This window comes from Stegastes partitus, unplaced genomic scaffold (assembly GCF_000690725.1).
Source record: "Stegastes partitus isolate 25-593 unplaced genomic scaffold, Stegastes_partitus-1.0.2 Scaffold138, whole genome shotgun sequence".
Taxonomy (NCBI): Eukaryota; Metazoa; Chordata; class Actinopteri; family Pomacentridae; genus Stegastes; species Stegastes partitus.
This window is the reverse complement of record NW_007577869.1, coordinates 539,634-553,960: the sequence shown is the minus strand read 5'-3', so window position 1 is coordinate 553,960 and position 14,327 is coordinate 539,634. Positions and strand designations below refer to the sequence as shown.

The 14,327-nt window shown below is 40.2% G+C and overlaps 1 protein-coding gene across 6 annotated transcripts in view; it reads right to left on the bottom strand.

Annotated features, from left to right (window-relative positions):
• plekha5 (pleckstrin homology domain containing, family A member 5) overlaps window positions 1–14,327 on the bottom strand; it is an 84,948-nt gene that overhangs the window by 35,038 nt on the left and 35,583 nt on the right. For 5 of the 6 annotated variants that reach the window (XM_008278937.1, XM_008278931.1, XM_008278930.1 and 2 more), the window contains exon 4: window positions 3,667–3,750. In XM_008278937.1, coding sequence (XP_008277159.1) covers window positions 3,667–3,750 — 84 coding nt within the window. Of the gene's footprint in view, window positions 1–3,666; window positions 3,751–13,486; window positions 13,701–14,327 lie in introns of those variants that run through there. The other variant, XM_008278934.1, reaches the window with a different exon arrangement.

Here is a 14,327-nt window from a genome sequence, read left to right as displayed (position 1 = left end):
AAGCAGTCCTGTTTAAAAATATTCAACATTGTCCATCTAATATGCACAGAGATATTTAAAACAGCTCCTGTAGTATAAATTGCACAATGAAATAGTTGACATATTGTATTGTCACATTCCCCAACCAAGCTACTCTGAGCACGTGGTGAGACTCTGTTTTGGTTTACATGTGAGTTGCTGCTCACAAATATTCTCTATTAGCCTGCACATGACCATGTGGACCACTAGAAATAGGCACAGACATAAACACTAATGACAGCAGAATGCTGAGGCTGACATTCACAGAGGCGAGTGAGGCCTCGAGTCACATTCAGAACTGCACCATGACTTGAGCAGTAACTCACACATCACAGCACAGGTGACAGTATAAATATGAGCTGCAGATGTGTACGTAATACTGCCTGTTAATGTCCCCTAAGCAACACTAAAGCAGATTACATAACTAATACATAAATAATAACCTAAATTGGTGCCTTAATAACTACACAGTGGCAACGCTCTGTGTGTTCCTGCTATGAATTTATACAACTGTGGATCCACGAAAAACTAAACCATTAACACTGAGGCTACAAACATGCCAATACATTTTCATTATAAAATGCATAATCTCTGCTATGTTTATGCCGAGGTCCCGCTCCATTCTGGAGCTTTAAGACTCCTAAAATGCAGGCTTTTGGAAACGCTGCTGACGCTGTTACGATTTGAAATCTCCTATGTTCTGTTGTAGTCTGGACGGGCAGAAACAAAGAGTAATGAAAACAATAACACAGACACCCAGGTTCACTTCCTGATTGGTCGTAATTGTCACTACGTGTCATTTCCTGATTTATCACATGAATGTAAACATCAACCTTGATTACCAAGTGGATAATTTAGCGTGCATGAGGAATTTGAAGCATTGCTCACCTTGGTATACACGCTGGCAGCTGTTGTGCAGTTACAGACACACTTGTATAACTTCGCAATCAACCACCTCCTTCGTGTTTTCACCGGCGCCCGCATGCCCAGTGTACACGAATGGTCATGTGATATCTACTTTCAGGCGTGTTAGTATGCACAGAGAGTATTTTTCGGTGCTTAAACACTCACCTAGACAGAGATCGCTTGTATTTTTAAAGCTCTGTTTAAAAATGAAAAGGTGTGAATGCAGCCTGAACCTTGAAGTCAAGCCTACATGTGAAGAGGAGAAAAAAATCTGGGGTTAATGTTCTGGTTGTAAAGACGGACAGAGGAGCTTTGCTTTGATCAAAACTTTTTAAGACTGTGAAAGAGACCAGAGGGTTTGTCCTAAATCTGTGGCGACTATCCTTAACATTGTGGCACAACAGCAGTGCAGCATCTTTGCCTTTTTTTTAGCTAATTTTGAGTTGCCTCCTCATAAGAAGCTACACGACCATCTCATAGTTGCTCCCCTCTTCATGGATACTGAACATAAGTAAGTTACATATCATGGGAGACCTTAGTTTTATTCCTAGACGGGGACACAACAGCAGATTAGAAATGGCTTCTGAAATCCGTGAACTCAAACTAATCTAGGTTTCTCTCACTGGAATTCCCTACACGTCCTTTATAGCTGTAATTTTTGTGTGTTTTATCTTATGTAGAATATATGTGTCTTAAGGTTGGCTGCAGTAATAGTCTTTATGTTATACGAGATTCATAGTAAAAAATAATAATGCCAAATTGAAGCAAAGATTTGTGTTTTAGATGGATTTAAAGTGCAGAGAAGATTAGGCAGAGATTTTCAGCCAGGCCTCTTTATCCCTGTGGCAGCTTAAATCCGTCTTTGCCTTTTCTTACTCGTCCAGGGTGAAGATTTTCCCCTTTATTATTTTTGCTAAAGCACAGCCAACTGTTGGATGAAATGCACTTAGTAAACCTGAAACAACAACAAGTCAAGCAGTAGGTTTACCTCTTTGCTGTTGCCCTCGCACACCTGACCTCTGGTACATCTGATATACATTCATTTTGCAGATGACCTTAACGATAAAGCACTAATTGCTAAATTAGATATCATCTTGCAGCAGCATGTTGTGCTTCTTAGCGTGAAAAACAGCAGAGATGTGAGAGCAATACAGCGAGGAGAGGAATGTGTCAAGAGAGTGCAGTGTGACAGTTCTGGTACAACAAGCTTCTTCACAACCATTTTCTGATTATTCAATCTCTCCTAAAAAAAAGAAAAAGAAAAGAAATGCAGCTCAGAAGAATTTTGTGAGACAAGAAAGAGCTCACTATTGCATGTTCAAGAGAACAGGATTTTCATTTCTAAGCCGCATATTAAAAAAAGCTGAAACCGGGTTCCATGATGGGACATCAGGGAATTTATCCTTTACTCGTTAGTCACAGTTTCCCACAGGGGAGTGAAATTTTATGTCTTGAAGCAGAGCATTTTTCAATTAGCACTCATGCTAAAATAAGTGACACCAGTTGTGATGGCACCACTTTAGTGCAACAGTTTAAGATTGTGGGAGATGAACTATGAGAGGGATTTCTGAGGTAGTTGAGAAACTGAGCAGAGCTGATACATGTTGCACAACATTAAGCTAAGATGGCCAAAGTGAACCATGAAAGTTGATGTAAATGTCATGGTGTGGGATGTGACGAAAACAATCTTGTATGTGAACAGTTTGTGCGGTTACAGATCTGCACACAGATATACTGGAATATAAAATATTAAAGATTGGTATCTGCTTTGTTTTTTCTGTGACATTGTGCAAACATCTGGCCCTTAAACACTTGACCGTGTCCACGCCCCGCTATGATCAGGCCATGTGCAAGGTTCAAAAGTTAAAGGTGCAGACATCTGAAAATGGGAATACTGATCATTCCTGAAGTGGACATGCACTGACTAAATTTAGGCTGACATATTTATAGATTTGTTCTTCTTGATGTGAAGCTCAAGATGACTTGTTTTCAATCCAGTCATGTGGGTAGACATGTGATGAAAACCATGTAGATGATCACATGGAAGTTGAAGGACACAACCTTGCACTTATGACAAAAGAAAAAGCCATGAACTCTGGTCGGGCCAAAACAAGGGATTAAATGTGTCAATCCCCGTATTCCCACTACCTGATGTATACAGGACAGAATGGATTCTTTTCATTTCAGGTTTTAGCATCGAGATTATTTCTTAGTGCCTTTCTAGGTACGAAGAAAACCAAATCATATATATGATACAAGTGTGTAAAAAGTATCTACTGAACAGAAGTTTGATTCTTATGCCCAAGTTCATGAAGATAGACAACTGAGGAAGCATTAAAGAGAACACAACAGAGCTTCCCATAAGCTCCAGAATTTAAGTCCAGCCAGTTACTTCTTGATATTAGCTATTTATGCTCATAAAATAGTTTTGATTAACAATGCATGTACAGTTTACTATCACCAGCCTCAGCTTTTAAAATAACATGAGTGTGTTGATAGAGAAGCATGCCTCTCTGTATCAGTCCTGTCTCAAAGTGCTCTTTCCCACTGGCTGGCGACTCAGTGTCTTTGTGGAAAGCCCTGATAGAGGAGGCTTTGAACTTAAAGGGCAAAACCGCAAATAGAGGATGGCAAGGCAACAACTTATGCAATGTTGTCCACTCATCAGGAGTTTAAACAGCATACTGTAGTGCTCAAAAATGTTGCCCTGTGGCATTCTAAAAGCAAAAACAAGAGACTTACTGTTCGTTGACGACAAAGATGCAGTTGTCTTGTGAGGGTAAGCCTGAGACAGGATGCTTGCAGGTCACCTTCCGCTCATTGTGACTAATGAGAATAAGGAAGAAAAAAAAAGACTAATTAATATGATTGAGCATATACTTCATATACATCATACATGAATAATAGCTTATCTATGTGAAAAAAAGCTAATGGATACGCTGCCTATTGCTGTTCAAACTATTTTCAGAGATAAGCTGAGAAAACCCTTCAACTGGAAAATATGAGCAGCTGAGGTAGAATTTCTATGAGGTGGGTAGTGATGAAAACAGACGAGATAGACACACAATATGGAAACAACACCAAACTGTGCTAATCAAAAACTGGACCCAACGTTGAAACTGTGAAAACTGATCTAACCTGACATATACTGAGACCGTGTGACACCAGAACAAACACTCTTGTTACACCAAAATCCAGACAAAATACATTGAGCTTCCTATGAAATGACAAACGTTGGCATGTCAAGCAGTCCATAGCAAAAAACAAAAAATAAAAATTGCCTTGCTAAGAATAAGAACCCTGAGTTTTGGCCTTTTCAGCAACTTAGAACAACACAAAAGAGACAAAAAGAACAATTTAGATGCACTTAGTGTGTGCAGACCTTCACAGTAGCTAAAAGCACATTTTAACAAATCATAAAAGAATCTTGAGGCTCCTGCAGGCTGTTGTGCCGTCCAATGCTCAAAATCTAATAACTGAGGCACACAAGATGTCACCCACCCATCTTGCTGGCCAATTACAGCTGCCCACAGTCACTTCCACACTGCCACAATTAGAAGACCAAGACACAGGCCTCACAGTCTTTGGAGAGGACGAATCAACAACAGCAGATTTCCAGTAAAGTGCAGCCAGGTCAGTGGTGTGCTTATGTGGATGGTCTGGGGGGGATGATGAGGGAGTACGGGGCTCAGTTCGGACGTTTTACTCTTCTACACTGTTACTAGTGCATCCTAAATCAAGTTTTTGCTTTAACAGTGTTATCGCAACAGTTACTTGACTGCACAGTTAATTGAATATCAACATACAATTCATCCATTCGCCACAACCTACAAATTAGAGATGGAAAATCAATGACTGTTTGATTGTACCATCAGCCACACAGGAAGTTTAGAGGCAGCAGGGTATGTTCTACATTGTATATTAATGAAACGTATTATTGACAACAGCAGAGATTAAACAGACATTAGATGACATGGGCAACAGAAAGTGCTGCAATGTCAATAACAGTCTTCAAAGCTACTACTGCCTCTGCATGCTGGTCAGCTATTCTATACTTCAGCTCAGTCAGGCTGCACTATAAACAGAAAAGAGTCAAGCTACAGCCCAAAAATAACACAGTTTTTAAACATGGGGTACTCATGTACTGAAAAGAGCAAATACCAAGTATGAAATAGGGGGTTTAGTTTCAGTTTAGCCTGGAGAGCAACAGTCTCCACATCTCTGGTCTATAATTACTGGAGGCACTGTTGGCAGCGGAGCACTCTGTGCGGTCTTGGGGCAGGCCAACGGCACCATATTTCTTTGGTATCCTTCACACATATACTGCTCTGCGCATAGGCTGGCTACAGATTTAAGAGAATTAGGAAAGTATGGATGTGTATTTATGCACCGACAGTGGGATGAAAAAATTCTGTTATGATGGGGTCCAATGCTCATTTCCGATAAGAAGCCTGTTCCAAACTTTCAAATTTTGAAAAACTTTCCTAGCTCTGATACTCTTGATTTTCTTCCAAGTAATGACTTAATGCATGCACCTAAAGTCTGCTTTAATGTGGTAGTTTAGGCATAACTAAAAGGAAGAGGTTTAAATATATCAGTGCATTTTGGCCAAGTATTAACTGGTGATTTGTGCCATTTCATTACAGAGAAGCAAAGTGCTTCCTTTTGGGATATTTAGCGAATGAGTCTGTTCAGGAGGGATATTATTTATTATTGAGTGACTTCAAACACATCCATAAAGCAGTGACTACTGTAACTCCTGACACTGCCCAATGCCTCACCTGCAATATCCTGGAGAATTAATGGACGTATTAGCATGTTCTCTATTGTGAAAAAGCATGCAAACAAACAACTATACAACACAGTATCCACACTATGTTGCATACTTCTGAGCTTGCTCAATATATTTGTTTAATTTTCAAATAAGCAATATTTTTGTACCAAAGTAAAATCACATTGAATGATAACACCAAAGGACTTTGTGCAATATGAAAAAGTTGCTTGTACTGACACTCCCACTGGGAACCATTGGTGGTCTGCAAGTCTGTGGAGTTTTGAGCTTCTTTCTGCTCATTGTGTTGGTTTGGCTGTCTCTGTGGTGAAATCCCAGTGGCTCTGCATGATGGTACAGTAAGTATGTTCTCCCAATACACAAGCTCAAAGAAGTCAATTGTGCACCAGTTGCTCAATGAAACTGGCAACGTAAAAACAGCCGAAGAAAACAAGTCTACTGTATCGAGCCAAAAGACACCCAGGCTTTTTTCTCAGAAGTGGGCAGACTAAACCAAGGAAATTAGGCAACTCGACAGGGAATTTGCATTCAGTTGAATGACAGTCTCTACTTAGTCTACACTAAAACAGGGCTCCATGATGCTCAGGTTTCTCTGTTTCTGTTGTATAGAAAGTAATATTGGAGAGTTGACTGCTGAAAGAATTAGCCACGAGAACATAGGATCATACTGAACTTGACCCCAAAATACAATGACCCCGATTAAAGGACAACCCATGAACAACAGCCGTTCGAGAGGTTCACACAAGATAATTCAATATATTAGCCTATGTACCCTACTTCCTTGTTGAAAACTACTTTCAGGAGCACTGTATTCACACTGTGTTTGAATAATCCACTTCATTAATTGTGATCATGAACATAAGGACATCTTCCCCTGTAAAAATCCATAAAATGTCACATCAAATTATTTGCAAATTAAGATCAATGCTTGAATTCAAGACATCAACTGCTCCATACATCCAGTTTTATCTGCTGCTGAACCTGCAATAAAAACATGTAAATGACATCGGTTCAACTAATACTTCAGTCAAACGATCACGTCTAAAACGAACTTGACCGCGGCTCTTACTTCTCTAAAATAAAAAGGCCCTCCTTCGAAAAGTTAATGCAGATGTGCTGGTCGGCACGTGTGCAAGGTCAGTGTCCCTGTAGTATACCTTTATGGACGGAAGCAATTTGAGAAGCTCCTAAAAATTCCCCAATACGACTCATGTGATAAGGAAGGAAAGTGTGTTCGTGAACCTCAGCGGAAAACACGGGGGTTGTGAAGTAACGCAACATGATGTCTGTGGTTGTACGTAGACCAAAATAGGCAGGATGACACAATGGACTTTTGTCCTCATCTTCCCTTTTCAGGAGAAACGTCTCTTTTTTGGACAATCTACAAAGTAACAGTGGCTGTCTATTTTTAAACAGATCTTTTTTGTTATCCTATTGAAATTATACAGGAGTGACATTTAGCATATGGTTATGACAGCTTAGACGAAAATCAGCACAAAATCAATTTGCTGCCTCCGTATAACATCAGCATCATGACTGCAAACATGACAGGATCACACTGCAAAACAATTACTGGCAAAATATGTGGGCCGACTGCCTTGTCTTACACAACATAAGGGCCCACTGAAAACATCACTCGATAATAATGTAATCAAAGTTGATGACAAGAGCCATTGTTGTAACAAAATCAACCTATACTGTGACCGGCCCAGAATCACTCCTTCAGAGTAAATAAGTCTTTTTGAAATACCTCTTCCAACTAATCTCAGCTGACAAAAGCATTTGGAAAAAAAAAAATAAAAAAAAAAGTCACACATGCCCTGAAGGATGTGGTCTGTGGTCACTACAGTTGAGATTGAGTTAAAAATAACAGAGCTGTACAGTAAGGGGAGCATGTGGAAGCATTTTTTGGTTCAACAGAGGGCAAAAACATTGTATGTGCTTTATTCAGGTTTAGAATTTCTCCTTCTTTTCCAGAGGGAGATGCCGGTTTATGGGGTGGGTACGGGTCAAGGGCACCAGGAGGTTTGCTTTCCCTTGACCTCCGACATCCAGAGGTTGAGAACTACGATTGGGAGTAAAAGCTGACCACCCTACAGTGAGGAGGGTTGGGCAGTTTTCTGGTTTCTCAACTGTCTTGTCCACAATAATTAGCTGTGAGCTGCAGTAATGAAGAGCTTAAGGTCTGGGGGTCACTCCGGCACTCCACAGGCTAAGCTTTTATTGCTCTGGGTGCGTCTTTGATCCTCTCACTCCCCTTCAACTGCACAAACAACAAAGAGGCTCCAAGAAAGATCCATACATTAGAGAGAGGGTAAAAGGGCTTCATGAGTTTTGACAGCATATCATTGGATTTTAACACCAGAGTTTGTGGGGCCTCGTGGAACCTCGTAAAGTATCTTTGACGTCCAGTTGAGAGTCTTCAGTTCATTAAAAACAAAGCTAAACATATTCAAATGTGTACGATTTAACAGTAATCTGGCAAAAAATAAATAAAAGTGGCAGCGTGCTCCACTCCAATTCTCAAACAATGTATTGCGTGCCCGGACGTGGCAAGAATCAAAACAGACAGAATGTCGGCGCTCACTGATAAACAGTCATCTTGTTTATTATGGGACAAAAAAACAATTTCTTTCAACTCTAAGCCATCATCAACTGATTATAATTTATCAGTGAGTGCCGGCATTCTGTCTGTTCTAAAGCAAATCTGGACTCAAAAAACATCTCGCCTCCCCTCAACCTCTCTATTTATCTGAAAGTACAGTGGATTCAAAATGGATGAGGAAAAGTACTGTGGAGGAGAGGCATGGGATTTTTCAACACATATAAAGTCATTATGGGGATAAGTAACATAAGTCCATCCTTACTTTTTAGAGGCAAAGCAGAAAACAGCACAAAAAACATTATAAACACTACTTGCTGTAATGTGTTTAGTCAAACCTCTTGGTATGGACTAAGTCTAAAAACTGAAGGGGATTTCCTTGCCCTGTGTTGGCCGAAAAACTGGAACAAAGTTCTGTAAGTCCTCGTGAAGAGTCTAAACTGCTGTAGCACATGTGGATGAGGGGGATTTGTGAAAAAAAAAGAAAAAACAAACCCAACTCCGATACTCTTACATTCAATATGAAAATGGAAAAGAATGATTGTCGACACCACTGTATGTGAGCCTGATATGAAGGCTTTGATTGGTGACACCTGATGTTTAGGTGACTCTGAGACAACAAATCACATCCAATAAACTTCACCACTGTGTGTTTTATAGCGTGGAAGGTGTGCTCTAAAAATGGACCAAGGATCAGTTCATACGGCTCTATTTGAAACACATGGATTGCAGCATAGAAGAAGCTGATTAGTTATTCTCTCTTAATTCTGGGATTTTCTTTATATACTTGATTTGTATCTGCTGCATTAGATAAAACGACTCCTTGCCAAAGGCAGCATGACTTACATTTCAGGATTCTGCGATCTGTTGTATGATCTTTCTTTCCTTCAAAACAGTCTCCAAGTGCAACAAAAACTCAAGCCCAATGCTTTTTACCCCTGCTTTTTAACTTTAGGAAACCTCAAGTATATAAAACTATCCCCCCCTCTGTCTTTCTCTCTTCACAACGGCTATAAATACTTAGTGCCTTTACCACAGCAAATGTATCCTAATTATTTTTAATTGAATGCCTTTCAAGCTACTTCAGGGCTTAGAATGGGCATCCTAGCGTACAAAAGTGTACAGGCATTGTGAGCGCAATCAAGCAATCCAACCTCTTTTCCTAAAGATATGAATGATACATACTCTACTGCACAGCAGATGCTTTAATCACAGCACCTGACAGTAGCATAAATTAGAACATTCTCGCCATGCATCGCCCAGTGCGATCACACCCTCATCGCAGCAGCGCTATAGTGGAATCCTGCTGTCCTATTTAAACCAGACTGCATGATAAGCGTTTCACTTCTGGCTACCTAAACCCATATCAATATTACACATCGGAACAAGTCACATTTAACTCTGCATTTACACACAGGGCATTTTAAAATAACTCCCTGGTAGTAATATTACATGCAGATCACAACATCAATCATTTTCACCTTCTTTCTAAATGGCAGGACATCACAGGAAACCTACAAGCTAAGTCTATAGGAGTTTAGAAGGAAATTTCTTGGTCCCTTAAACAAATCACCAAACCAAGCCTTTTAGTGACACTTAATTCTCTTTTAATGCGCCTAATCCTATTACATAGGAAGGAACTTGGGCATAACATTTAACAAGACCAGTGAGTACTGACTAATGCTTTCATATTACAGGGTAAGTACTCTTAACTAGCATAAAAAAAGAGTTGGGCTGCAGTAGAACTCTTCAGCACCACATGGACATTGACTGGAGGTATGAATAGCCCTCCTCACAAAAGTTGAGCTGAATAAGCAGAATAGGCAGTTTATGAGAGGGCATGTGGGGGGCAGCTAGAGAACAGACAAAAAGACAAAATAGGGACTTTGCAGTCCCCAAGAGGCCACATGACACGCAGTGCTGCAACATGAAGTAATGTGCTATCACCAAATGTGAATACCTGAAATATCTACTGCAATATCCTTTGGTCTAATTTAGGAATATATCTTAGGGAAATGTTGTAGACAGCCTGCATCAAAGCATAATCTTTACAGAGAACATAGCCAGTAGCTTCAGCTGCATGTCTGTTAAGCTTTGACTTTCACCCTAGACCTTTAAACGTAACCACAGAAAACAGCTGCTCATTCAGGCAACAAATCAGATTTTTCACAAATAATTAAATTAGCAGCCCCCTCGAAGCAGCTGTGACTGTGTGCAAAGTGTGTCAAGGTGACACAGCTGAACAGGCAATTCAAGAAGATTTTACAGCCATGGAAACGAGCTGCCCTCACAAGGAAAAATAAAACACTGATTGAAAAAAGGGAAACTTTGCATTTATGGTATAAAAAAAAAAATTCAAAGAGCTACAGAAAGAAAGCCGCCATGCATTGCATCCATGTGAACAAAGCCTTAGTGTGACCTTCTGACCAGAGTTCAGCTGCAACTGTTTCTCATCAGACAAAAGGAACAGTTCCTTAAAGGTCTATTGATAAACCAGGAACTAAATTCCCAACCTTACATCTCAAGTTTCAATGTCTGTAAAACTTCCCTTCTTTACTACCAAATAATTAATTTCAGGCTTCGTTAAAGACAACAACATGCTTGCATTTAATAGAGCTGTTTTAAAAAAAATTGTAATTATATGTCAGTATGTAGGAATCACACCTATACTATAGCCACCATAACTATTTAGGACAATGGGCAGAAGTGTAGCACCCAATATAATACTAAGAATATCAAGGTCAACTCCTCAAAGAATAACAGTGAGGTGGTGTATGTGGACAGAGGGAAAAAAACAAAATGAAAAATTATATTATTTACTATACTAAAAAGCATTACTTTGAGGTTTGTCTGGTTTGTACCATTAAGGGCTGTATTTGTAAGAAGTGGGAAGTAAAATCTGCTTTCAGGAGTTCATTCCCCTTTTTGCCACATGAGGCCAATGAGCAGAGGAGCATTAAATCATGCAGAACTAAAAACGTTTCTTTATGAGCCACTGTCTTGTCCCTACAGAATTATTCTTACAAAATGCACAGATTAGCGCCACCATCATGCAAAGCAAATGCGCATCAAAAAAAAAACAAAACTAAAACTGACAAGCAAATACTAGAGGGGCCACTTCTTACATTCCTCTTCTCCATATCTCAGGAAAAATGTAAACATTTGACAAGAATGGTGGATCTGTTTACCACAGCCTATCCATGGGGTGAAAGCCAGAGTTTAACCCTTTGTGCAGTTTTTACCATTTTGCATTTCTAACGACTCAAAGATTGAAAACAAATGCAGCCCCGCCCTCCTCTTCTACTGATATCTTCTGCTCAGTGAGTGCAGGGACTGGATCAGGAGCCAACATTGAGGCATGTGTTTATCTCCATAACTGCTGACCTGCTCTTCCTTGATACAGTGTCTGCCATGCATAAAAATGATTTGGATGGCCAATCTATCAAAAAAAACAAAAAAAAAAATGATTCAGTTTTTCTTACACTGAACGGTCTATCAAGCTGAATTGGAAAAGTTTTTAAAAATAGTCATGTCACATCAAATCACACAAAGTGGTCAAATCACACTAGCTTGCGAATGCAATTAAGGTTTTGCAGAGGACTTAAGTGGAGAATGATGGAGTGCTCCGCCCCCAGGCTGAACAACACACATACATTTTGTCTGTAGAACAGATTGCTCAAACAACGTTGCCAACAATGGTGACTGCACTCACAGGGAAAGTGAATGAGTACAGAGGACCAAATGGTTCCCCTTTTGGATTTCAGAACCTAATCTTTACTCTGATAAACCACTATGTGTGACATATAGGCATGTGATGTTTAATAGCTGTATGCCAATACCCACGTAATGCTCTACACTCTTACTTTATCCAGTAATCTATCAACCAGACCACACAGATGAAGTCTTGACCACACAAGTCCCCATAGGAACACTAAATGCAGTCAAAAACTAAGGCTATCTTTACAGATGATGCTTGAGCATGAGGCTCACACAGCCACGATCAGCAAAACAAGACAGTTAGTATTACGCCAAAACATACAAAAAAGAAACACGAGGAGCAGGTTCGACTGCTTAGTTGTTTGCTTGTTTCTAGGAATTCTGCTACAAACCACAACAAAGCAAAAACAACATAAGAGATGTTGCTTAACAGATGTAGCAGTGTTTGGTAGGTTATTAAATAGAGAGCACAGTCTGGGTCACTGCAGGACAGACATTGGGCAGATCTATAATTATGGCTTAATTAACTGTGATTAACAGACCAAAGCTTTTAAAGATCACCCAGAACCTCTGTGCAATTCAGTACCGTTAGGACCAGAAAACTAGTTTTGGTGCAAAGTACTTGAGCGTGTTTTTTATGGAGGGAAAACAGTGATGCTTCAGAACTGCTTGCAGTTAAGTGATGGCAAACGCTTCAGAAAAGATGGAGATGGAAATTATGTTTCAGTAGCTTCAAACAGTGTGTTAGGAATTGGCAGGACAAACCCACTTTTCTGAGTTGTATTAGAGTTGTCTAAAAAAAATCAAGAAGAACCACACACACACACACACACACACACACACACACACACACACACACAAACAAGACAGAAACTCTCAGCATGTGTTAAAAGTATTTCCTCTGTACTGGTTTACGCTCACTGTTGTGTGCAGTCACTCAAAACTCAACAGAACTGTGAGAAGATTTTTAAAAAAGGAACATAATTTCCCTTTGGGATTTCACATTCTAAGCAGAGTAGGAAAGAAGTGCTTGTCACACCAACCAAACGCTATTTATAAGAATGGAAAAGAGCAGCAATGATTATAAAAATATCTGAAACTAACTAGATATGAGTGAAAGGAGCCACACACAGCATTTATGAAGCCAAATCAACACAATCTACCACCAAACGAGGCACTTCCACAAAACCAAGACGAAATACCTCTGAGCAGGGCAGTGTCCGGTGTAAAACGCTGTTTGTACATAAAGCCATGTAGCCCAAGGAACAACACGCTGGCAGGGCGCCTGGCCGGAGCTGATTACAACTGCAATACAGTAGGCAATCACAGCGGCTGCATCTAAATAGCCTTTTGCTCGGCATCAAGCATCACCGTCAATACAATTTAACACCCCAAACACCCCCCCGATCATTATCCACATCCACGGCACTGCCTACACGGCTTCTACTTACAAAGAAAAGCTCCCGTGAACGTCCAGGCCAGTTTAAAACCGCGGTGAAGTCAAGCAGGAAAGAAAAACGTGCAGAAAAAAGAGCGAGTCGTTTTATCCAGATGTGACCGTCGGATACAAGGACGTGGACAGTTTGCTACTTTGGAGAAGGCTGCGTTGTAAAGTGCGCTCTGTCTCTCTCTCTCTCTCTCTCTCTCTCTCTCTCTCTCTCTNTCTCTCTCTCTCTCTCTCTGCTGCTGTGATCAACGCCGCACTCGTCCTCGCGCTGACTGCTGTGCCGCGTGCGTCCGTCCGTAGTATAGACACATGAAACCGGAGAGGCGATGATGTCACAGCACGGACGGAGAGAGAGCAGCCAGGCGGCGGCCCCCGGTTGTCATAAACCCGCCAAACACGTTGCTGCACCGCACTGAACGCGCTGAACAGCTCCGGCACACTGTTACAGAAAACTGTACACTCTGTTTAATAAACAGATTTAAGACAATAGAAGGCCCCCTTTAAAATGATCAATTAGATTTACCAAAAAAAATTAACATCTAAATAAAAATATTGAGTTGTTATGAAGCATAACTTCTAAATTTATGAACTGTAAGGTAAAAAAAACCTATGCATAATATGAACTTTAAAAAAAAAGTGGGATGTTGCTCTTACTTAAATGTTAGCTAGCACACAAATGTTTTGTTTTCTTTTTTACATGGTTTCAGTTTTGCCAATAAATTCAAAGTGGATGGGCCTGAGACAAAAGCTACAACTTTTTTTTTGAAACATCATTACCATTGATATTTAAATTCCTGACAATTCACCAGAGACACTTAGTCGGCACTAGCAAAGAACTCAAGCTA